The sequence below is a fragment of the Peromyscus eremicus genome, chromosome 20 (genome assembly GCF_949786415.1).
Source record: "Peromyscus eremicus chromosome 20, PerEre_H2_v1, whole genome shotgun sequence".
NCBI classification, from domain to species: domain Eukaryota; kingdom Metazoa; phylum Chordata; class Mammalia; order Rodentia; family Cricetidae; genus Peromyscus; species Peromyscus eremicus.
In genome coordinates, this window is record NC_081436.1 from 34,863,870 (window position 1) to 34,887,774 (window position 23,905).

At 50.0% G+C, this 23,905-nt stretch overlaps 1 protein-coding gene across 1 annotated transcript in view; it reads left to right on the plus strand.

The window, feature by feature from the left end:
* The window catches only part of Ndrg1 (N-myc downstream regulated 1), a 36,344-nt gene that overhangs the window by 1,763 nt on the left and 10,676 nt on the right, over nucleotides 1-23,905 (plus strand). The window contains exons 3-9 of the mRNA XM_059247802.1: nucleotides 12,445-12,550; nucleotides 14,458-14,578; nucleotides 17,339-17,401; nucleotides 18,086-18,146; nucleotides 19,391-19,477; nucleotides 21,288-21,344; nucleotides 23,188-23,291. Coding sequence (XP_059103785.1) covers nucleotides 12,445-12,550; nucleotides 14,458-14,578; nucleotides 17,339-17,401; nucleotides 18,086-18,146; nucleotides 19,391-19,477; nucleotides 21,288-21,344; nucleotides 23,188-23,291 — 599 coding nt within the window. The remainder of the gene's footprint in view (nucleotides 1-12,444; nucleotides 12,551-14,457; nucleotides 14,579-17,338; nucleotides 17,402-18,085; nucleotides 18,147-19,390; nucleotides 19,478-21,287; nucleotides 21,345-23,187; nucleotides 23,292-23,905) is intronic.

Consider the following 23,905-nt stretch of genomic DNA (forward strand, 5'->3'; position numbering starts at 1 on the left):
TTTTCAGCTTTGTCAAGAGCCGTCTGTAGAGAGTGGAGAAACCCTGGTCTGTCCAGTGCCCTGTGCCATCATCCCCAAGCATGAGGACCATGGAGGGTGGGATAGGCACATGCAGGGTTGTCTGCAGGCATGCCCACCTAGATTTCCAGCAGTTCCCACCCACGCATCTTGACTTTAGCCCATTCCTGCAAAGGAACCATCGGTAACATCTCCCAGGATCTCCTACTTTGGTGCACACCCAACCTCCCACATAGAGGTGGGGATTCTAGCCTTGACTCTAGAAGGAAAAGGAAGAATTAGAACAAGGGTCAGAAGCTTGCTTAGTTCCATCACTGGCCCTCATAAATTGTATGAAGGTATGAGGCAGGCCTCTGAGGGCCCAGTAACAGTCTAATTGCCGGCTACTTTGACCTTGGGGCTCCAGGGACACCCAGTGTGGGTCTGTGACCATGATTTCTGTCTGTTCTCCTCTGAGGACAACCTATCCCATGTAGTTGGCAACAGGAATGAGGTATTAAGCTACTGCTGCATACAAGCCTTGGAGTCCACTAAGAAAGTAGCACCTTCATACTGCAGAGATATTCCTCCAAATCCTAATAATGCTGTAAAGCAGGGTACATGTCTGTGTCCAGATCAGAGGTAAATGGTCTAGCCCACACTTGTGCAGCCAGCAGGAGACCCTGTGGGTGTTTAATCATACAAGCATACACTCATCTTGGCCCTTGAGAGGGAGCCCTGAGCCAAGGACAGTGACCATCTGAAGGCTATACAGAGATGATACTTGCTTCCATTTTAGGGTGATGCCCCTGGCATCATGAGGCCTCATAAGACTACAATGAGGATCCCTGGAGGATCAGGTTGTGGTTTCCATCCCAGGGTTCCTGTTTGGAAGAAGCTTAGCCTTCTCCCCTTCAGAGGAGTCTGCTGGACACACAGCCCCAGTTCCCAGTGCCCTGGCTGTCCCAGCCTCTCTCTGCAGTTGATATTTCCAGTAGGGCTGGCATCTCTGCATTCTATGGGGAAACTGAGCCACCCAAACAGAAACTTGCCCAAGGTTAGATCAAGCTCAACCTCGGCATCCTGAAGAATCTGACCATTTTAAGAGTCTGCAATGCTGTTAGCTCTAGCTAACATGTCAAAACTCTGTGCCTTGGGCAAGTCACTTCACCTTCCTGAATAAGCTTTGTCCAGCGAATGTAAGAAAGTTCTAGTACTTAACTATGCACTAGGAACGGTTACAAGCACTCTGAGTCTTAATTTAATGCTTTAACTGTGAGAAGCACTCATCCAGTCTCCACAAAAGGCCCGCGCACAAACTTCTCATTCCCACTTAATCTCAGTCAGAAGGCCAAGAAGTGATGGGCTCCGTGTCGTCTCTTGATCAGAGCCTCCATGTTGCTTGGATGGTGACTGGTGTTGCTGGGACACACGCCTGGGGCTGTTGTAGAGCTCTCCCTCTACCCTGGCTGTGTCTCCCACCCTGTGACAGCTCAGATACCAAGAGAATTCCCAGAAGTGGCTCAAAGAAAGGGCTGTGATCTGTGAGGAAATATGGCAGAGGCGCAAGTGGGCAGAAGTGGCCTTTAAAATCCAGCTTGACCTTTTAGCCACCAGCTTCTTTACCTACATGTCCCTGGTGGGTGAAAAGACATGAGGTCAGGCCAGAAACATGCTTCTAAGGAATCATGGATGGGCAAGTCAGGAGAAGCCTCTCTCTCCAAAATTAGTAAGGCAGTATTTATTCAGTATGCATCTCATCAGCGATGGAAGACAAACAAGTAGACAGGTCCGCCAGCCTTGTCTGTGAAAGCAGGAGAGAGACTATGTATGGGTTGGAGCGCAGCTCCTTGGGTGTGAAGGATCAGGAAGGAGTTTGGAGTATTGAAGGCCCACTGAGGACTGCTTCTCACTCTACCCCACCACTGCCTGATTATATACGTTCTAGTTTGACTCCTTGTGATCTGGTCCCTTGCCCGCCAGAAGGTTGAGGATTCGGGGGAATCATTTCATTGGCTGTGCCCAGCACCCAGAGCACGCAACTTGGTCTCCAAGGAGAGCAGAGCTCCCGGTGCCTGCAGTTCCACCCACATTCTTGTGAAGAAGGGGAGAGACAGTTCCGGAGAGTGGCTTCCCAGAGGCCACCCTGAGGTTGCTGTAGGAGGCAGTGTCACGGCCTGTACGTTCCTGTCTCAGACCCACGGATGTCTGGGTGGGACTGATAACGTCACTGCCTCTCCCCATATGCCAGGTACCATACCAAGGGCTTCCCAGTCATTTAACTTCTCAACCATCAAGAGAAGCGTCATGTCCATGTAGCTCAGATGTAGAAATGGAGGTCAAAGTGGGTGTCACACCAGGTCCAGGTTTGGCGGCACTGGGGAAAATGCACATTTTTTGGCTCACTGTTTGAGCTTGTATGTTTGGTCTCCTTGCTTTGTGTACAATGTCCAGAACTCCACACTATCCATCTCACTCTCTAGGACTCAGGATTGTGCAGGTACTGTGGTGCGCTGGAGGTCAATGGAATATCCTGAGGACTTTGGTTTATCTTGTCCAGCCCTGCTCTGTCCTGCTGGAGACATGGAGGAACAGAGTAGGAGCAGAAGTTATCTGTCAGTGGTGGCTAGGATTGTGACACACGATCCTGTTTCTAATCACTGTGTCCTCTTGTCCCAGGGTAGTAAGAGCCATGAAACTGTCCCCTGAGACTGGGGTTAGTTAAGTGGCTGTGTGGGCTGAGCAGAGCTGTAACTGACAGTCCCGGGGGGGCCCACCTGTGCAGTCAGGGCTGCGCCACACAAGCCTCTCCCTGATAAGAGCCTGGTGACTTGCTTCCTTTGCTCTGTGGGCCTCCCTGCTCAGTGCATGATTGATATAGTAATTATCTGTTCTCAGAGTGAAGGCTGTGTGTGGACTCGGAGAGAGTGGGATGTGAGTACCAGCTGCCCTTTTCTGGATATCAACCCAGTCCCTCCAGCCTCAGTTTCCTCCTTTGTGATATGGGAAGGTCTATAGACTCTTAAAAGTGACTTTGTATTATAGAGAGGGTAAAGTTGGGGCTATAACATCAGTGCTGGGTCAAGCAGAACACATCCCATCATATATTGTGGGTTTCCTCTGATTTTCATCGTGGTAAAATCCACAGAGCAGGTGACATGTTTACCACTTTTAAGTCTGCGGTTTGTGGGCAGTAAATGTGTAGACTTTAAAAGTCCATCTTCCCCTCTCCTAGACGCTTTCCACCACCATTTTACCTTCTGTGAATGAGTTTGTTGTTTCCAAGCACTTTGTGTAAGTGGGACCACGTAATGGCTGTATTTTGGTGACTTGCTAATTTTACATACCTTTGTAACCCCAAAGCACAACATGTTGTAATAAAACAATGCCACTTATCTGCCATGAGGCCCATGGACAAGCCAGGCAGGTGCCCTGTGCTCTTGGTGAAAATGCAGTCACCTGTGTTATCATTTCATCGTCCCTGCTCATGGATGATGAGACCATGACAGCATCTAGAAGGTGGTCCCATGAGTCCAAGCTTGGCTGGAACTCTCCCATGCAGAACATTCCTCTAGTTTCAGACTTGGGGATCCCTTGTAGTTAAGACTGCACTATGGCTTGCCTCTCCCGTACTTCTTTGGTCTGTCTGGCCAACCACATGGCTTGTACTATTCCACTGATTTCTTGTTAAGTCTTTGTGGGGAGGTGGTGTGAAGCTTCGAATGTCTGTGCCTTCTTGGCAGCCATTCAGCATCTTCATTCACTACCTGTTCCTCCCACATCATGGGAGTTGGCTTGAGGAACCCAGCTGCCTACCATGCCCATCTGAAGGCAGTCTGGACCGCCACATGGAGAACAACTCCTACGTGGTCATTTTCTGTGAACCTAGCTGACTCTTCCTTTTCCATGGTCTCAAGAGTTGAAGTTTTTCACACGTCTTTTTAGTGAGTAGAAATGTGTGCTCCCTAGCTCAAAGCTAACCAGAAGACACTCTGTCATCAAGAAGAGGGATAGCTCTTCTCTGGAGATTGATTGACTGCCTGACCAGGTGGTATGGACATTGTGTCTCCTTGCCTATGTCCCCTTAGGGTGATCTGCTTGTCTGAGCTGGGCACTGTTGTAGCTCGTATTGATGCATGTCCCTTTGCTAAATGGTCTCTGGATCCTCTAGTGTGCCAGCTGGAGGCTGCCAGCCTGTAGTTCAGGAAGCATACAGTTTGATCTGGTCCTGCTGGGACAGCTGTTCTCAGAGGATGACGGCTCTGTCTGTAAGTTTGATGAGTGGGGCTTGTGGCACTGTGTGGGATTTGAGCTTATTTCCTTTGACTACAATTCTGGAATTCAAGATGATCAAAATTGGCAGGTGCTTTTGAGATGGTCCAGCCCTGCCCTACTGCTCTATATGAGTCTGTCTAAGCTCTTCGATGTCCCAGGGTTTCCTTACTAGGTCACACACGGTGTTACCTGTCTTTGCAGAGAGATCTGTGTGAAGATGCCCAGGGGTACTATTGGGATAGTCCTAAGTTTAAGTCTAGGCTGAACCCTGAAAACGCAATAGTCCAGGAAGGTTGTAAAGTTGAAAGGGCTGACTTCTGAACCCAGAGTGTCTTCTAGAAACTGCTCTGTGCTTTCCCCAAACGGCCATACGTGAGTCTCACGACGCTGGTAAGGGCAATGCATCGAAAATACAGCTCCAGGGAAGTCACGTGACGATGAGCTGGGTATTGAAGCTGACTCGGTTCCTACATCCAGAGCCAGGGTGTCCTTTCCAAGTAGTTTGGGGAGGTGGGGTCAGGGGCTCAGGCCCACTCTGTCTCTTCCCTGTCACTTCTGGCTCCAGGCTGGTTGGCTGGCTTTTGCTGTTAAGTCTTCAGTTGACTAATGTCTTCTACCTGTGCTTGTGAAAATGGCTTCATCTAGTTTGGTTGCCATGGGAATATGTGAGTGCACACAGAGCACTCTGGAAAATGAACAGCTGTTCCCTTCAGGGCCTCCTGGAGGGTAGAGGGCCAGACAGGGTGGCTGGCCTCGGGGAATCCTGAGCCTGGTTCCTCCTGGTTCCTTGTTTCACTGGAGCAAGTCAGGCTGGAGGCTGTGTCTCTGCCCTTCTGTTGCAAGCCCATTAGCTCATGGGAACGTCCAACAAGCAGCCATCTTGGACTAAGGTCTTTCTCTCTACACCTTTGTTTCTTGTTTTCATTTCTCATGGCTAGAGGGGGCAGAACTCCCACAGAAAGCTGAGAGTTCATAATCTCCCATTTCCTGTCCTTTTCCTTTTCCTGGTCTCACTACCCAGAGAAGCTTCTGGTATTCAGAAACCGCACTGCACAGCTGGATGGATGTGGCATGCCAGCTGCCTGCTCTGGGGTTTCCTAGAAACATCCCCCTGGAACAGTAAAGGCAAGCTGTCTAGGCTGAGGCTTAGAGCTGTGCGGACATGTCTGCCCCAGGCCAGGATCTGTCAGGCTGACCCAGGTAGACCTTCCTCTGGTAACTGGAGTGCTGTGGATAGAAAGTCCCTGTCTTTAGTTGCCTGCTTCTTTTCACCAACGCTTAGTTCTAATTGTGAAACAAGGGGATGGGTCACTACCATGGAGGGTATGGCCAGCCTTCCGTCCATGTACCTTGATCCTATGCTCAGAACACTGTGCTTCTCTACTATCTCGTGGGTAGCCATTGATCACTCCTTTTTCTTTTCCCTGTCCCAAGAACATTCTTCTCCTGTCTGCCCTCCTTGGGGACTCTGGCTTTCCACTGTGACCTTAGGTGTTTTCTGTGACCTGGGCTGACCCAGTGTCCAAACAACTGTGACCTGTAGCTTCTCTTCTCTGTCCCTGTAGGATGGAGACACAAAAGGTGGTGGAGCCTTGGGTCCTTATAGTCTCATCCCCCAGTGTCCCCACTGTGGTGTGGCTTGACCCCAGGCTTGCTGACCTGGGGGAGGGGTAGTCCATACCACTAGCTGCCTTAGAACCTGGGGGAGTGCCATCCTCTGGTGTCTGCCCAGGCCCTTCAAGGAAGAATGAGATTATGGCGGCCACAGTGGCTGGTGTCTAGAGTCCTAGATTATCCAGCCAGTGATAAGTCATCTGTCTCCCCAGTAATCACCTCTCCAGCAGTTAAACAACCAACATGGAGAGAGGTAGCAATGTGAAAAGCACTTCTGGGTCTTAGTTGTGGGTGGCAGCCTGGGGAGAAGCAGGCTTGCCCTTACTCCTGTTATGATTAGCGTTAGCTGTCATCTTAGAATTATCTGGGAAGAGAATCTCATACTAATCCTATGAGCATGTCAGTGGCGGATTGTCTTCATTGTTCATTGATGTAGGAGAGTCTAGCGCATAGTGGGTAGCACCATTCCCTAGGCAGGTACTCCTGAGCTATATAAGAAAGCTAGCTAAATGCAAACTGACCAGCCAGCCAGCCAGCATTATCTTCTGTGATTCCCACCATACTTCTGTGGCTGTGGCCTAAGTTTCTTGGTGGTAGCAGTGTGTGGAAGTGCAAACAGGCCTGCCTTCAAGTTTCTGTCTTGACTTCCCTCAATGATGGACTGTATGTGGAACTGTAAACTGAAGTCAACCCTTTTCTTCCTAAGCTGCTTTTGTTCAAGGCATTTGTCACAGCGTAAATGAAACTAGAGCAGGCCCAGGCTTACCGTTAAGGGCAGAGATTCTCGGCTCTGGTTGATAACGTGTAACAATGGCGCCTAATGGACATACACTAGGATGAATAGCCCTCACATCACAGTTCCCTAAACAAGCATGGTTCTTATTCATAATTAGCAGGAGATGAATACCACTCAGCCCCAGATTCCCTCCATCTTCCCACTCCATCATTCCAAGTGTGTAGCTTCTGTTCTTGTGTTTAATAACGTAGCTGCGGAATCGCCAAGCATCCCGTACATGGTCCAGATAGGAAACAGGTGAAAGGGCAAGAGAGAAAGATACATACAAAAAAAAGTTCCAGTATTGATCTGTTAGCTTTAAAAGTCTCCAAGAACCTGAAAGAATTCTGCTGGCATTTCTCTTGCTGGAGTAGTCTTTCCTGCCCATCCTTGGACACGGAAGACATAGGACAAAGGAGAGATTGGCTAGACATAGTCAAGTTGTTGCATAACGGGGATTCCCACATAGATCAGATGCTCCCCATCTCAGGCCTCCAGAAGAGAGTCTGTTGCAGTGTTCAACCTCTCAGACCACACACAGGTCTGGCAGCCAGAGGTATGTTTCTTTGGAGGTGTCCCCAAGTGCCATTCCCTACTTGAAGTAAGTGTGGACTAGGGGCAAGACCATGTCTCTTTGCTGGCTTATTGGCCATATGGGTCATTCATTGAACTCTTAAGTATCCAGTCTGGGCTGGACCCTCTCTGTCTCAGGGCCAGGACTTCTCTCTGGAAGTCCCCAGTCTGGTCTGGATATGTAGCTATGCTATGAATGGGTAGCCCTGATGGTAGCATGTACAGCCGAGAGAACAAGGGTGTGTGTCTGTGTGTGTTGTGGGCATGGTGTGATGGGAAAGGCCTCTCTAGGCAGGTGAGACTTGTGTTGAGACCTTTCTGTGTCTGATGCCCTGTACACAAAGGCACATGTCCTTCATCGAGAACAGGTGTGTTGAGGACAGGTGTGTGTCCTGCAGTGAGGACAGGTATGTGCCCTGCAGTGAGGACAGGTGTGTGTCCCGCAGTGAGGACAGGTGTGTTGAGGACAGGTGTGTGTCCCGCAGTGAGGACAAGTGCATGTTTTAGCAGGATGACAAGAACAGGTATTAGTTACTCTCAGTTCCATGTGCTAGTGTAACCACATACAGGTTCAAGCTGCTGGGAAGAGAAACAGGGACCCAGTTTGCAGGTGGTCCTCAGGGCATCACGGGATGTGTTGTTTACTGCTTTCCTAAACTTCTTCATCTGCACAAAGTAGAGAATGGACCTTCAGAGACCAGGCTTTGAACCTGGGCTGCCTAAATCCAAGATTAGGTCAAACACTGTGCCACCATCTCAGCTGTGTGACTTCAGGCACATGATTTGACCTCTCTGAGCCTCCCTCGGCTTCCTCATCTATGAGGGATGGTAGTCGTTAGGTAGTGGAGTCTGATGGATCCCATGAGAACATGTGAAGAAGCTCCAGGTGGGGTCTGCAGTAAGATGGAGTGATTGCAGTGGTCCTTGCTGACACCTTCATAAGTCACCCCACCCCTAAGAAAGGTAGTTTCTAGACTTCAGAGCAAGTGAGAGATGGGATTTGTCTCCTGTCTTCCTGACTGTATGACCTCTGAGATGGGTCTTTTGCTCTCTGCCTCTGGACCTGCTGTAGCATTGAGTGTGAGGCTGTAGAGCTGGAGGAGCAAGAGACAGGTTCCCACAGCATCCCAGCCAGAAGTGTCTCCTGAAGATTCCCAGCACAGGGGATTGTCCGCTGTCGGGCACCAGGACAGGTAAAGCAGCACACAGTTCTGATGTCCCTGCAACCCTGAGCCCTGCTGTGCACAGACATCGTCCATGTAGAACAGGAAGCTACACCAGGGTAGCATTTCTTTCTTGGGTAGAGGCGACCCTTCGAGTTGAAATTACAATCTGTAAGGCTTCTAAAGAGGAGAGCCAAAACCAGATATGCATCTTCACCCCCTAAGCTGCTCTCAGTGGTAGTAAGTGCTAAGTGTCCCCTCTGCCTGGTGTGTCTCAACTCCCCTTCCCGTCACGTCACTGTTGCTAAGACTCCTGGGTTGGGGGCATGCTGTCCATTGGCAGAGGTGAGGCCCCGAAGGCTTGTCAAATGGGACAAGGATTTGAAGAGTAGTATCCACAGGGAGGCTGGCTTGGCCTATTTTTAGAAGGAGCCATGTGGGTCAGCCCCGAGGACAATGAAGAATGTGGCCCCACAATGGACCATTGTTTCCATGGTGGCTTCGGGGCCAGCAGATGACCCATGTCCCGTGGGGCTGCGCTGTTGCTCCTGTCCTATGGATTTTTCCAGAGCTTGCTCTGGGCAGGAAAGAAGTGCTGAGCCTGAAAGGAAAGAGGGGAGGGAGGCAGGGCTGGACTCTATGTTCCCAGCAGGGGCGGGGAGGGACTTGTTTTGGGGGCGATAAGGCATAGGGATCAGGAGACCCCTGTGCTGGGGGCTCAAGGAGCTAGGTGTCCCTGCCTGTGCATGCCAGTGCCTACCTATTCCTGATTGTGTCTTCTGGTGCCTGCCTGTGTCTGCCTGTACCTGGCTGTGCCTGCCTGCGCCTGTGCCAATGCCTGCCTGTGCTTGCGGTATCATCATTCCCTCATAGACACTGCCACAGGTTAAAATTCTTATTCCACAGAGTGGGGAGGGGAGGACTTTGAGCTTGCCTGCTGCAGAAGTGTTCAGGGTTAGGACCCTCTGCCTCTCTCTGCCTTGGTGGGGACAGGGCCAGCTCTTGAGTGTCTGTGTGCTCATGGGTGTTTGAGACAGTGTGTAACCCAGGCTGTCTTCAAACTCTCCATTCTCCTCCTGCCTTACCCTCTTCAGTGCTGGGGTTGTAGATGTGCATGACCACAACCACCTAGGGCGAGGCCTTGGTGGGATGCCGCACTGGGGACTGGGGATGCAGCTCGGGGATAGAGCACTTGCCCAGTGGGTGCGAGGTCCTTGGTTCCATCTCCTGTGTGTACAACTAGCAAAAAAAAAAAAAAAAAAAAAACCCAAAAAAACCAGCAGTCAGACACTGTACTCTGGAGGTGAGACCCTGGAATGAGGGCCCATTCTTTCTGTTTTGTACTAGTGAATCCATGTACACTCCTTTACTAGTACACCCATGTGTGCTGATGCGCTTAGTGCATTCATGTGCACTGCTGTTCGCAGACATCCGTGTGTACTGTATACTAGGACACAGGTGTGTGCACTGTTCTACTTAAAACCAGTACATCTGTATCTGTGTGAATTTTGTAATGGTATGATATTTATGAGTGCTGCTTTACCAACCAATCTATGAGCACTGCAATTCCAGTACATCCGTGTGCACCACGTTCGTCACACATCCGTGCTTGCTGCTGTATTTGTACATCCACGTGCACTGTTGTGCTAGTGCACCCAGAGGCATTGCTCCACTGCTACAAACACGTGCACTCCTCTTTCAGTACAGGCAAGAGCGCTGCTGTGCAAGTACACCCACGTGCTCTGTTGTATATGCATGAACATCTGTTTGTGCTCCAATAGTGCCCCAGTCGGGGAATCCCTGTCCCTATGGGCTTCACAGCCTTATTCTGGTCACTCAAAGTCTTGCAGGAAGGAGGCTGCTCCCAAGGCCATTTAGAGTGACTTCCCAGACCATAACTCCTGAGTGGGTGGCTCCCCCATCCCTTCTCCTCTCACATTCGACCATGGGTGCCACTCTTGTCTCGTCTCCCACCTCAGGAGACTTGTATGGGTCCCAGATTCTGGGAGAAGGTTGGTGGCACCTGGAATTTTCTGTGTCCTACTTTAATCTCACGTCTGTGGCAAGCTGATCCACAGTGGCCTTCTGAGGGCTCTGGTATTTCCAACCTCTGTGAGTGTGTCGAGTGACAGGTTTAGGGGAGCACAGCTCGTGGACTGGTGCTCCTCCCTCTGCGTCCCCTGCCTGACTCTGACCACCAGTTGTGGGTGGAGGTGCCACATAGCACAGGGCTCTTGCCAGAGATGGTCTGGAGAGAAATGGTCCAGCTACAAGGAAGGCCTCAGTGTCCCCAGCTGACCTGGGGAGGGCAGCCAAGAGCCAACCATACCAGAGGAGGAAGCTGTTGAGCTCAGATGAGGAAATTGGCTACTGGGAGATGTGTATCTTGGGTCCTCAGAAGCCTTGATTGACAGCAAAGAGGACAGACAGCATGGGACAAAGGCAGGGTCACAGAGGGTCATAGAGGCTCACAACCATCTACATGGAAGGTTCATATGACAATGACCGGGAAGTAATAAGCCTTGTGATAATACGATGGCTGCTAGGTAAGCTTTGCTAGGTCAAGCCCAATCCACTTCCACAGTGATGGAGTCTGGCTGTGGTTGGTATCACCTAATATTACATGACATTTGAGAAGTACAATGGGGGAATTGACCTCAGCCTGTGAAACAGTGGGAAGATCAGCCCACAGGGAGCCGAGGACATGGAGCTAAGGTGGAGCTTGTCTTTTTGAGGGTAGAAGAAAGATGGACATGCTCCTTGCTTTTATGAGAGTGTATGAGGAGGACTATGGATTACTAAAAACTGGCCTCAGAGTGGAGCAGGAGAGAGAAGGGATTTAGGTGGGTCATTGCAGGTTCCCTGGTCAGTCCAGAATGGGAAGTAGTTAGCCCACCACACTGACAGTCCCAGGAGGTGGATGCCATGCTGAGGCTTCTACCTTCTTTCTGCCTTTATCAGCCCTGGGATGATGGTTTAATTCAGGCAAACCTTTGTCTTATGGTAATACGATGGCTGCTAGGTAAGCTTTGCTAGGTCAAGCCCAGTCCACTTCCGCTGTGATGGAGGCTGGCTCTGGTTGGTATCACCTAATATTACATGGCATTTGAGAGGTGCAATGGGGGAATTGACCTCAGCCTGTGAAACAGGAGGGGTGAATGTCAACAGATACTGGAGTCAAGGGAGCCTCTGTGTGTGTGTGTGTGTGTGTGTGTGTGTGTGTGTGTGTGTGTGTGTCTGTCTGTCTGTCTGTCTGTCTGTCTGTGTGTCTGTGTGTGTCCATTATCATCATGGCAAGCAGCATGGCAGCACATATGGTGCTGGAGCAGTAGCTGAGAGCTATATCCTGATCCACAGGCCAAGGGATCGGGACAGGGAGTGGGGAAGAAGAAAGAGAAACACTTGGCCAGGTGTGGGCATTGGGAACCTCAAAGCCCACCCCCAGTGACACATTTTTCCAACAAGACGATTGCTCCTAATTTCCTAATTCTAATCCTATCAGAGAGTTCCATTCCCTGCTGATTAAGCATTCAAATATAAGAGCCTATGGGGGGACATTCTTACTCAAAATACTGCATTGTGTGTTCCCACAGGAAATGGAGGTTGTCCTTTGAAATGGGGAGTGACTTCTAGGAAGCCTCAAATAAGCAAATATTTATTGCCCATAGGATAGGTGAGGCACAGGAGCAGGAAATCGAGGAAGCTCACGCTTCAGATACAGATACAGAAAACAAAGTCCTTTTCAGGGAGTGTGGCTGGGTCCACCTGTCCCTGGAGTGTAGGGACAGTGTAGGGACAGTGTAGGGCACAACAGGCCAGGGCCCTGTCTTCTGCCTCGTGACACAGCTTACCTCTCCCTTCCCTTCCTCCTTTGGCCTCAGACATCTGTTGTCGCCAGTGCAGAGCTCTGGGGACCAAAGGAAGTGTGTGCTTGAGGCATCCTTAGAACATAGTTGGGGACATGGCAGGTGTCCACAGTCAGTGAATTAGTCACACTGCCACTGTGAATCCCATGTGACAGGCCTCTGTCTGTGATCTCTCCCTCAGGAGCAGGATATTGAGACCCTACATGGCTCCCTGCATGTCACACTGTGTGGGACCCCCAAGGGCAACCGTCCAGTTATCCTCACCTATCACGACATCGGCATGAACCGTAAGTTTGGGGAGTCGGGTCACTTGGGTGGGTGGGGGATAATGCCAGCTAGGGAGGGCTAGTGGAAGTCAGCAGCTCTTTCTGTTTTGGGGACTTCTTAGAGATATTCCCGAGGGAACTCCTGCCTCAGCCTGGAAAAACCTGAATCATACTGTGTGTGGTTCAGTGCTATTAGTACCAGATGCTCTGGGGACAGGAAGCAAGTGCCTCTGCCGCCTAACAACTTGTTACAGGGACTTAAAAATTAATACATGCAACAGCCTTTCATATCACACCAGAGATGAGCAGCCAGCAGCACAAATAGCTTTAGGACACTATAGTCACTCTGAAAAGAAGCTTTGATCCCTTTCTCCACTGCTTTGATCTTCCACACACCCTAGCCTTACCGAGGACACTCTGTTTCCTTTTGTATGTCTCTAGACTCTCATGTAAGTGTACCCCTTCCATGTGTGGTCCTTCCTGATTGGCTCATGACTAGCTTTGTCTATGTTTTCAAGATTTATATTTGTTGTAGCTTTGGCACTATTTTACTTCTTTGTTGGTGAATAGGATCCTACTGAATGGAAACCATACTTATTCATACATATTTCTCCAACAAACATCGTGGTCAGGCCTGCCACAGCAATACCCCACTCCCGGTACCAACTTCCTTCCTAGTCATTGTTCTATGGCTGTGAAGAGACACCATGACCAAGGCAACGCTTGTAAAAGAAAGCATTTAATGAGGGGCTGGCTTACAGTTTTAGAGGTTTGGTCATGGCAGAGAGCATGGAGGCAGGTAGGTGTGGTGCTGGGGAAGTAGTTGAAAGCTACATCCTGATCTGCAAGCAGAGAGAGAGAGAGAGAGAGAGAGAGAGAGAGAGAGAGAGAGAGAGAGAGAGAGAGAGACTGCATGGCAGCATGGCATGGGCTTTTGAAACCTCCAAGCCCACATCTCCAGTGACATACTCCTTCCAACAAGGCTACACCAACTCCAACAAGGCTACTCCCAATCCTTCTAAATCTTTTTAAATAGTGCCAACTTCTGATGACTAAGCATTCAAATACATGAGCCTATGAGGTCATTTTTGTTCAAACCATCACTCTAGGGGATGGATACTTGGGCTCTTTGGACTTAAGTGTTTTATACACAGTGTTGTAGTGAATGCTGACACATTGGGGTTTTTAAGATGACAGGAAGTAAACCAGACTTGATGGCTTATGCTTGTCATCCTCGCATTTGGGAAGCTGAGGCCAGGGAATAACTGTGAGTTGGAGACCAACCTAGATTACATAGTAAATTACAGGCCAACCTGAGCTACAGAAAACAAAAAAAAGCCAGGTGTGGTGGTATTGGTGCACCCCTCTCTGGTCCTAGCATTTGTGGGAGGAGGCAGAAAATCAGGATTTCAAGGACAGCCTCAACTACACAGCTGACTGGTTTTGCCTCAGCCCCCCAGCAAGTGAGAGGCTCATTCCAGGAGACACAGGTGGACACTTCTTGTTTGAAAATTATGTGTGCCTTGAAAGGTGTCCCAGATTCTATAGCCTGGAAGTCCCAGAGAAATGGATATGCCTTGTACTGTCCCCATGGCCATTTTGCCAGAGAGGAGGAGTCAAGGAGCTTAGGGATCGGTTCTACCCTGTACCAGATCTTAGCTCCGACTTCTACCTGCTTCTGTCTCCAGAGGGAGTCCTGGGGGTGGGGTGGGCAGACTTGTACTCTTTCTTTTGAGATAGGGTTTCCCTATGTGAACCTGTCTAGTGTAACTGGTCTAGAATGCTCTGTGTGTAGACCAGGTCAGCCTCGAACTCACAGAGATGCACACACTAAGGAGCTCCTCCCTGCTGCTGCTAGGTAAAGGAATAAATGAGTGTGCTTTGCTGCCAGCCCCCTCTCCTAACTTCTTTCTCATGTCTTCCTGCAGACAAGACCTGCTATAACCCCCTCTTCAACTCTGAGGACATGCAGGAGATCACACAACATTTTGCTGTCTGCCATGTGGATGCCCCTGGTCAACAGGATGGTGCCCCTTCCTTCCCAGTGGGGTAAGAGCAGAGACCTTCACCCCAGGAGCAGATGGGGTACAGGTGGAGTGGGAAATGTCAATCAACATAAAATAAAAATTAGCCACAGTAATACTAGATCTACTATTTCTAAGCTGGGCATGGTGGTGCATACCGGGAATCCCAGCACTTGGGAAGCTGAGGCAGGAGGATTGCTAGTTTGAGGTCAGCTTGGGCTCATTGCAAAACCATCTCCAAACAAGTTTTTAAAACCGAAAGAAAAAAACCCAAGACAACATATTTTATTTCAGCGTTTTTGTTTGTTTGTTTGTTTGCTTTTTATGGCTACATGTGTATATAACATAACATTTACCCTTTAACTTGTTTCCTTTTCCATTGTGTATGTGTGTTGTGCATTCATTCATGTGTGTAAACATGTTTATATGGATGTGGGTGCATCTGCATTTATGATTCCCCCCAAAGATGATGTGGGGAATCACCCCGAATCACTGTCTACTTTACTCATTGAGGCAGGGTCTCTCAATCAAACCCTGAGTTCACTGATATTAGTTAGTCTTACTATCTTCTTTGCTTTAGGGATGTCCTTTCTCCATCTTCTGTGGCTGGAATTACAGGCAGGCCACCACGCCTGCTCAGCATTTACATAGGTTCTCAGAATCCAAACCCTGCTCCTCATGCTTGCGTGGCAAGAGCTTAAACTGCTGAGCCATCTTCCTAGCCTTAAATAGCCATTTAAACAGTTAAATAGCTGTGTCTTTAAGAGTACATTGCAATGGTGTTAATGTGTGGCTGCCGTCTTTCTGAGGACTTCTTCCTATCTCAAGCTGATAGATACTGTGTCCAGTAAACCCTGACTCCACATCCCAGCTAGGCTGACTTGAGACCGTGTATTTCACCTGTGCAGGGCAAGGCTGGAAATAGCCCTGCCAAGACCAACTAGGCAGCAGAGAAAACCTAGAACGGGAAAAAGAAAAAGGGAGGGAGGGACCTGACTGCTGCCATGCTTCCCCAATGACAAATGTCATTTTCACTTAATCCTTACCTGTGGCTGGACTTATTAGCTTATTCTTTGTGAAGACACCGAGGCACAGAGGGCGCTTCAGAGCTTATGAAAGGCCACAGGATGGGAATGGAGGGCTGGGCTTCCACTCTGGTCTGCCTATGGGAAGCTCTGTCATGGGGAATCAGGGTCCCTTGCCCAGGGTTCTCACCCAGCTGTGCATCTCTCATAGTCTTTTGGTTTTCCAAAGCAGATATAGAGGTTGGACTTGCCTGTTCTCATAATATGTCATACAGGAGGCCCACCTTAGAGGTCTCCTCCAACATGTGCTGCTGGATGGAACATGCAGGAACAGCCTTCTCTCTGAGTTTACAGGCTTCCCAGAGTGCCCTCTTAGCATTGACAGACACATATCCTCTTTATCACTGGTCCAAGTTCTTAACTATTAACTTTTATTATCAATTATTTAATAACTTAATTATTAATTTTTTCCTTCAGGGACAGGCACAGGCATAAAGTACTTGTTCAACAATGGGGTACAGTTAACAGTTAAACAGCTGATGAAATCAGGACTTTCTCCACTAAGTCAGCTTGGACAACTGTCTGAGAAATGAGGGGGTCATACAGAGGCTCTTACTCCCCAAGTGAAGTCTCATGATGCTCCTAGACCTGACTTCCCCAGAGTAATATATGAAGTTTACCTGCAGTAAGATGTGGGGTGTGTGCCCTCCCCAAGTTTACCAGGCAACTTCAGTGTAGAACGTTGTTGAAATAGGATGTGGCTTCCTCCCACTCTCTGGAGTTGGGACTAAGTGATACTCCTTTTCTTGGGGCCATCAAAACAAGATTGGGGATCAATGGCTGTCTCCTCCTTTTTAAAATCTACTTCCTGCTTAGGAATCTGCCACTCTTTTCTAGTATACCTAGCCCCAGGAAGATGACAGGAAACAGAATCCTTCTTAGTTAGGTGGCTTTTCCATTTTGTACTTGGGAGATTCAGGCTCCACGCTGAGGTACAATCACTCCCAAAGCAGTCCCATGCTTTTGCTCCCCCTCTCCTTCTCCTAAAGCTGTCTCCAGTTAAGTAAAGTCACACCATCTAGGCTCCTTCTAGCTCTTTTAGGGTCCTCTATATATGTTCCCTGTCTGGGATTCATTCCCCATTGAGTTCTGGCACTGTCTCTGCATCATTTCCTCTAGGAAGCACTTCCTGACCACTTGAACAGAGTGGATCACTTTGCTGGCATGTCCTCCCAGCACCCATGTCCTCCCTGGTGTCCTTTCCTAGCTCATGTCACCCATGACACTCTTTTCTGCTGACTCATGAGTCTCTCACTGTCTATCTGCTAGGCTGCCATAGGCTCCTTTCCTCACAGAGAACCTGACCTCTGGGCCCAACCCATGAATTTCTGCATGGGTTCAGATCCTTCACACTTGTTCTAGATCCTTCTTCCTGAGGCCCCAGTTGTGAAATGCCATGTGATCTGTGTCATATCGGTTCCCAGCTCATCAGAGATAGGATAGATCTTCCGCTTAGCCACTTTGTGAGTCTAGATGGCCAAGGGGCTCCCAAGTAGCTAATAAGAGTCATGTAGGATCAGGACAGAGGAAGCTGCAGGACTAGGGTGGGGCGTCCTCAGACAGTGGATGCCAAAGGGTGAGGATGTCCTGTTTGTGTTGCTCCGTAGAGGGGCCTGCTGGTATCAGAATATTCTGGTATGGATGACTTGTTTCTTGAAGGGTCTGGGTTCTCAAGATCTGTCTCGCCATGTCTCCCACAGGTACATGTACCCTTCAATGGATCAGCTGGCTGAAATGCTTCCTGGAGTCCTTCACCAGTTTGGGTAAGAGCAAGGGAGTCTCTTCTAAGGTTGGTCAGCTTGGCTTGACCACTGAAATGCAAGTTGGAGTTCTCAGATGAGTCCAGAAAGGAGCTTGCTGCAGCTTTTACCCACTGTTTCCCCCAGCTTGGCCCCCCTCTCTGTGTCCCTTGACTGTAGTCTTGCTTCTTGAGTGGCCCCAATGCCCACTCTGTCCTTGCCTTCTGATCCCATGGAACGTTCCAGAATAGTGTTCCCTGGGAGCTTGGCTTCTCTCTCCAGACTCTCCTGCTGCCCTGGCAAGCTCCCTTTTCCTTCCCACTGCAGCCTCGCCTAAGGTTAAACCCCATGGTTCTGGCCCAATTTGTTCTCATTCCGAGTTTCAGAATCCAGAATAAAGCTTGTGAGTGGGGTGAGGCAACCATCGTCTTAATGGACCTTCCTGTAAACACTAGGCGTCTCAGAGCCTTGGCTGGCTGCAGCAAGGGGAAAAGGAGCAAGAGGGGTGAGGCTCCCAAGGTCACAGCTCTGGACTTGGAGGGCACATCAGTGCAACCTGCCTCTCATGGCATGGGCAAACTTGTTGGCATTCTCAGCCAAGATATCTAAGGGGCAGAGCTCTTAGGAGTAAGTGAGGGAAGTTTATTGGGGTAGGCAGGGGCTCCATCACATCTCCCTTTGGTGACCTGAGTGTTCCTTTGTTTCTAGGCTCAAGAGTGTCATTGGCATGGGGACAGGAGCTGGCGCCTACATCCTGACCCGCTTTGCAGTAAGTTCCTCTACAATTTGTAAAATTGCATTTAAAAAAATTACTTAGGGGCTAGGGAGCTAGCTTAGTAGGAAAGAATGTTGCTATGCAGGCATGGAGACTTGAGGACTGGGGTTCGAATCCCCAGGACCCATGTGAAAGATAGGCATGGCTGCAGGTGCCTGTTACCTCAGCATGGGGATGGGGTAGAGATAGGTGGAGACTCTAGAGAGGTGTCTGGCCAGCAAGCCTAGCCTAAAAGGCGAGCCTCCTATTTGATGAGAGACCCTGTCTCAAAGGAACACAGTGGAGAGCAACAGAGATGAACACCTGTGCCTTGCCCTGGCTTCTGCATGATTGTGCTGGGTGTGTATACTTGCACACTTGTATATGTGGCACTCACACAGACACACACATAAATAAATAAATGAAATTTGAGAAGCATCAAAAAAACCCACTTCCATTTCCCCAGCAAGAGCCACTAGGGCCGCTTGTGGCGTGTGCTACATGGGTACCTGTGCGTGTGTTCTCATGCATTCATACTAACAGCTTTGGTTTTTCTGGGGCTGAAATACCACAGTAGACAGGGCTTTTGGTCACTGGCCTTGTTCGCTGAGCAGGAAATGTGGATGGCTTTGCACTCACAGCATCCTCTGATCCTGCAATGTTTTATCTCAGAATTTTGTGACCCAGGTCCCCTGGGATCCTGATGGAGTCCAAATAAGAGTCAGCTACATGAGAATGTCGCAGTGCCCATTGCCAGCACTGTGGGTATCCTTCATGCCTTTGCCAGTTACCTTAGAGTGACTCATGTCCTTCAACCCAAGGTATTTTGATGCCTGCTAAGTACAGTGCCTCGATGATGCTCAGGCAGACCGTCAAAGTGCAAATCAGCTTGGGCATCAGCTTCAAGTAGATGCTGGGATGGTCTTGGAGTTCCAAATACACAGGCATTCCAGATAACAGAGCCACAGGGCATTTCTGGGCCCTTAGTGTGGCTTGGCCATTGCACCATTGGGCCTCTGGGGGAAGCTGAGGCTCTGTGAGGTGAAAGGACTTGATTAGCAGGTCCTCCAAGTGTGAGTGTGTTCTTTCCTCTTCTATGGCTTCTTCCTTCTGCTCCTCTGAGGACTTGATCCACTTTTGACTGAGCCTCAGTTCTGCTCCGACTGTGTCAGGGAGCCGTTAACACCGGCTCCAAGGTTCCCCTATGGTTGGCTTCAAGGCCTCAATAGTGTTATCTCACGTTGTGTCTCCGATTACAGCTCAACAACCCTGAGATGGTGGAGGGCCTCGTGCTCATGAATGTGAACCCCTGTGCTGAAGGCTGGATGGACTGGGCCGCCTCCAAGGTGAGACTGGGCAGGGCAGGCAGATGGGGTCCCAGCCTCCCCCACCAGGGGAGCGCCTTCTCGGCCCCACTCTTCTCGTTTCCTACTGCACGGAGAACAACCTTCCTCGGCTCTGTTTAGGCCAGCAACCATTTGCTGCTCAGAAGGTCTAAGTCACTCTGCCCTGGCTGCTATCCCAAGGGTCCCTGTTGATCCTGTTGATTTTTTTTTTTTTTTTTTGTGATGATTGCTTTCCTTTTTTTCTGTAAAGTCCCCAATGTCTGCCAAGGATAGGGAGAAACGTCCGATCAGGGTGGGACAAAGCTGCCCAGGCTGGAGTAACTGCTCTCTCATTTGGAATGGTGGTTTTGTTAGTTCGGGCAGCTGCTGGGGAAGAGGGCATGACCCTCACCCACCCCCTTCCTGTCTGCAAGATGCTGGGATTCTTCCTGAAGCATGGATAGGCCTGTCCCTGCCTGTAAGGCAGTCAGGAGCAAAGCATCCTCCCTGGTTTTTATTTTATTTTCCAGCTGAGAAAGGGACATTCCATTTAGGTCCACTGGGCTGCGGCTCGGCTGTTCCGAGCCAAACAGGGAGGGCTGGGGCACTGGCCTCCGGCCGAGATATGCTTTGGTTTTAATGAATTCCCCATGTCTGTCCCTCTGGCCTTGAAGGGCAACCTGCGTATCCTTTGGTATGCCAGGCATGAGTGTCGGAGCCTGGGATACCCGGCTGCCTTATTGGATCCTTACTGTGGGAGCCTTCTTATGTCCTGATGACATGGGTTTTAACACCTCTAGTTATAGATGAGAGACGCCTTCAGCCAGCCCAGTGCTCAGCAGCTGCAGGTAGCCATCAGGCCAGTCCAGGACCCCAGGTCAAATGCTCATCTTCCTTACCCATCTCTACCCAAGCAGGGCTACCTGTGGTATTTGCCGTATCTGTAGAGCACCTACAGTGTACGTGTAGCATTTACACAGCTGCTGTTGGATAACTAGTGGTTTGGATTTTATGTCATGATCTGAACATTTATTGAGCACCAGCTGCATACTGCTATGCTTTCAGATCCTGCTGTATACAGTTGTTTGGGAGGTGGTGTGGGAAGTAATTAATGAATTCAAAGACTTCATAGACCAGAAACTGGGATGGAGAGGAGAAACTAGGAGATGGTGAAGGAGTAGTTGGGGCTGAGTGGACCCTGCGCTGTGGATAAGGAGATCACTGTGTTGGGGTGGGGCCTCTGTGCTGAACACTTGGTGAGCTGTGGAAGCAGGGAAAACTTGGCCTAGTTAGGTTGTCGTTCCATCCCACTTGCTGTGTGTTCTTGATGTGGGCTGTAAGAGGAAGGAACTGGATGGAAAGTCAGGCCTGGCCTGACCTGGGCTGTAGGTTCAGGAGGGGACCAGAGACAGGAGCCGAACTGCCATACAAACAGATGTGTGATATCCAAGATGTATGAGATAACCGACTTCTGCTGAGGATAGGCTTGTGAGGGCTCACCAGTTTGGAGGATTTGGTCCCTATGGCAAGACAGTATGCCATGGCAGTGGCTGGGGGCAAAAATAAACAAAACTACCCAAGGTGGCCTACTGTGGACCTCAACATCTTAAAGGTTCCCCCTTACCCCAATAGTACTAAGCTAGTGAGCAAGCCTTTACTAAATTGGTCTATGGCACACTTCCCAGAGTCAAGCTCTGGCCAGGATGTCATGGAGACCTGCATGAGGCTCAGGGAGCCAGGTACACTCTGCCCCCAGGGCCCCAGGCTGGCTAACTTTCTGTCTCTGCTGTTGAGTCCTAGTTGCCAATTTTTCTTTGTTTACCCTCCACAGATCTCAGGATGGACCCAAGCCCTGCCAGACATGGTGGTGTCCCACCTCTTCGGCAAGGTGAGTGGTGTGGGCATCCTGCTGTCCCCGCTGAGCAGTTAACCATGTAGCACTCCGCACAGGGCCACATGGGCAGGTAGTACACACGAGATACAATCAGGGGGTGACCCAGTCTGCGGTCTGGGAATGACTGTGAAATATTGTCGCCCAGCCAGCAAGCCATTCATATTGCTTTTTTACCCACCCCCTTCTGAGAATTTCATACATGCGTACGATCTCTTTCGATCAAATGTATACCCCGCGTCCTTCCCCTCCGGCTCCTCCCAGATTTTCCCTCCTGACTAAAGGTGTGTTTTAAAAATCACTGAATCCTTCTGGTGCTGCTGGTATGAGCAAGAGTATAGGGCTATCCGCCGGCATGGACAGCTTACCTGGGGCGCCATTGCTGAAGAAAACAGATTTCCCCCTCCCCTCCAGCAGCCATCAAGAGCCAATAGCTCCTCGAGAAGCCAGGGGTGGGGCTTCTTGATAACCTGTTTTTGTTGAAGCACATTGTGCAGCGTGTATTTGCACAAATCCGTCAGCCATCAGAGCAGCTGAGATAGTGGAAGCGTCCTTCACACACACACCCATGTCCTCAAACCTTTTTTCACTCCTCCAAGGCACCCTCTGGGCTGCTCTCTGTCACTCTAGATTTGTCTGTGAATCCCGTACTACTCTACTTGCTGGGGCCTTTCTCCCTTAGCATGATTATTTTAGAATCTACTTATGTTTCTGGACGCCATCATCCATTTGGTACTTGGTAATATTTCACTCAGTGAACTCACCATAGCTTTTCTGTTGACCTTTGTTGGGCCTTTATGTGTAATCGTTTGGGGTCGTTATGAATGGGGTCTGTAGTGTTCATGTCTCTGAGATTAGCTCCATGTCTATGTGGGGCTCCGTCCCCAGTATTTGCCAGGGATTAGCTCATTGAATCACCTCAGGAGCTCTGTGACCAGACATTCATTCCAATTTGAGGTGGGATAATTCAGACCAGAGGCTGAATGACTCCTGTAAGATCTCCCAACCCAGGAGAAATGTGACTGGGATTTGAACTTGTGAGTCTGGCTACAGCATCCACTCCCCTAAGCTTCTCTGCCCTTGCCTGGTTCTTACATGGGCTGAAGGCAGAGAAAGCATCCTTGCAGTGTCCTGGTGGCAGGCCTGGCCTCTGCCTCTGTCTGCTGTCACATATCTGACCTCAGCCAGAGCCACCAGCCCTGAGAGAGGATGTACTTTTGGCTCACATTCAAGTTCAATGTCTGGAAAACCCCTTGGTTGCCCAGACTCAGGGATGCTCTGCTTACTGGACGGAGCATTCTCTGCTCTGAGCTAATGAATGTGATGGTACTTAGATGCCCTCCTGAGTTTCAGGGCAACAGGAAACACCCTGCTTTGCTTTGGTGTCACCTTGGGCTTGTCACTGAGATGGCTTAGACCAGCCTGAGATTATCATCACATAGTTCAGACTGTCCTCAGGTTCCTTAAGGCTGGCTGATGCCCCCAAGCTTCTGCTGTTATTTTGATCGGATTCCTCAGCCCACTTTTCCCCAGGATGTCTTTGTCTCATGGCTTGGCCTCCTTGCTGACAAAGGGACCTTCTGATCCCCTAAGTGACAGGGGCAGTTGGCTCTGAGGGCTACCATGAAGCAGGAACCCTGAGTTTAGCTGAGGCTCCTGAATGAAAGCTAGGCCTCCCTGGTGGGCTCCTTCTGGCTGCCAGTGGCTGTCACTCAGCAGTCTGCACTGGTCACCACAGATCACAGGAGTCTCTGCCTCAGCTGTGTTCTCCCTCCCTATCCCCGTGGCTCGAGCGAGCGGTGACAAGCCTTCCCCACTCTCTCCTCTGTCACCACCACAGGAGGAGATGCATAACAACGTGGAGGTGGTGCACACATACCGCCAGCACATCCTCAACGACATGAACCCCAGCAACCTGCACCTATTCATCAGCGCCTACAACAGGTAAGGGCCCTGTGCAGGAGTGGGCTCAGCCATGTCAGCATGGGGTCCTCATCAGCCTCCTGCAGGGTGGAAGCCAAGGTCAGGACCGTGCAGCTTAGTAGGTTAGAGGACAATGGCACTGAGTGAGCTCTGCCAGGATCTGCCTGATGCTTCTATCCGGACTGCGGGACCAGATGAGAGGGTGCAGCTGAGCCATCGGGGTGGAGAGTTGAGGCATGTGCCCTTAGCTAACTCAGAGTAAAAGCGGCTGTGGGTAGACCTGGGCAGCGGAGCAAAACACTGTGGGAATGCAGAACCCTGGAGGCTGCTGGGAAGAGAGAGTCTGTCCAGCTGAGGATAATGGATGAGATGCTTGTTCGGAGCTTTCCTGGGGAGGGGACTACACAGGGTCACTAGCATCAGTCAAGGCTCTGGACCGTGCACTCCCTTAGCCTGTAGAGGCACCTCTGCTACACTCCCAGCACAGGGACCAGGAGTGAGCCTTGCACACATGTAACCTAGGACAGTGCCTTAACTTAACCTGCTGGAAGTGAGTCTGCATTTGTAATGAACTTAACATCTCTGATGGACTTTGGTGCCCTCTCCACAATCCTGTCAGCATCTCAGTACAGGGG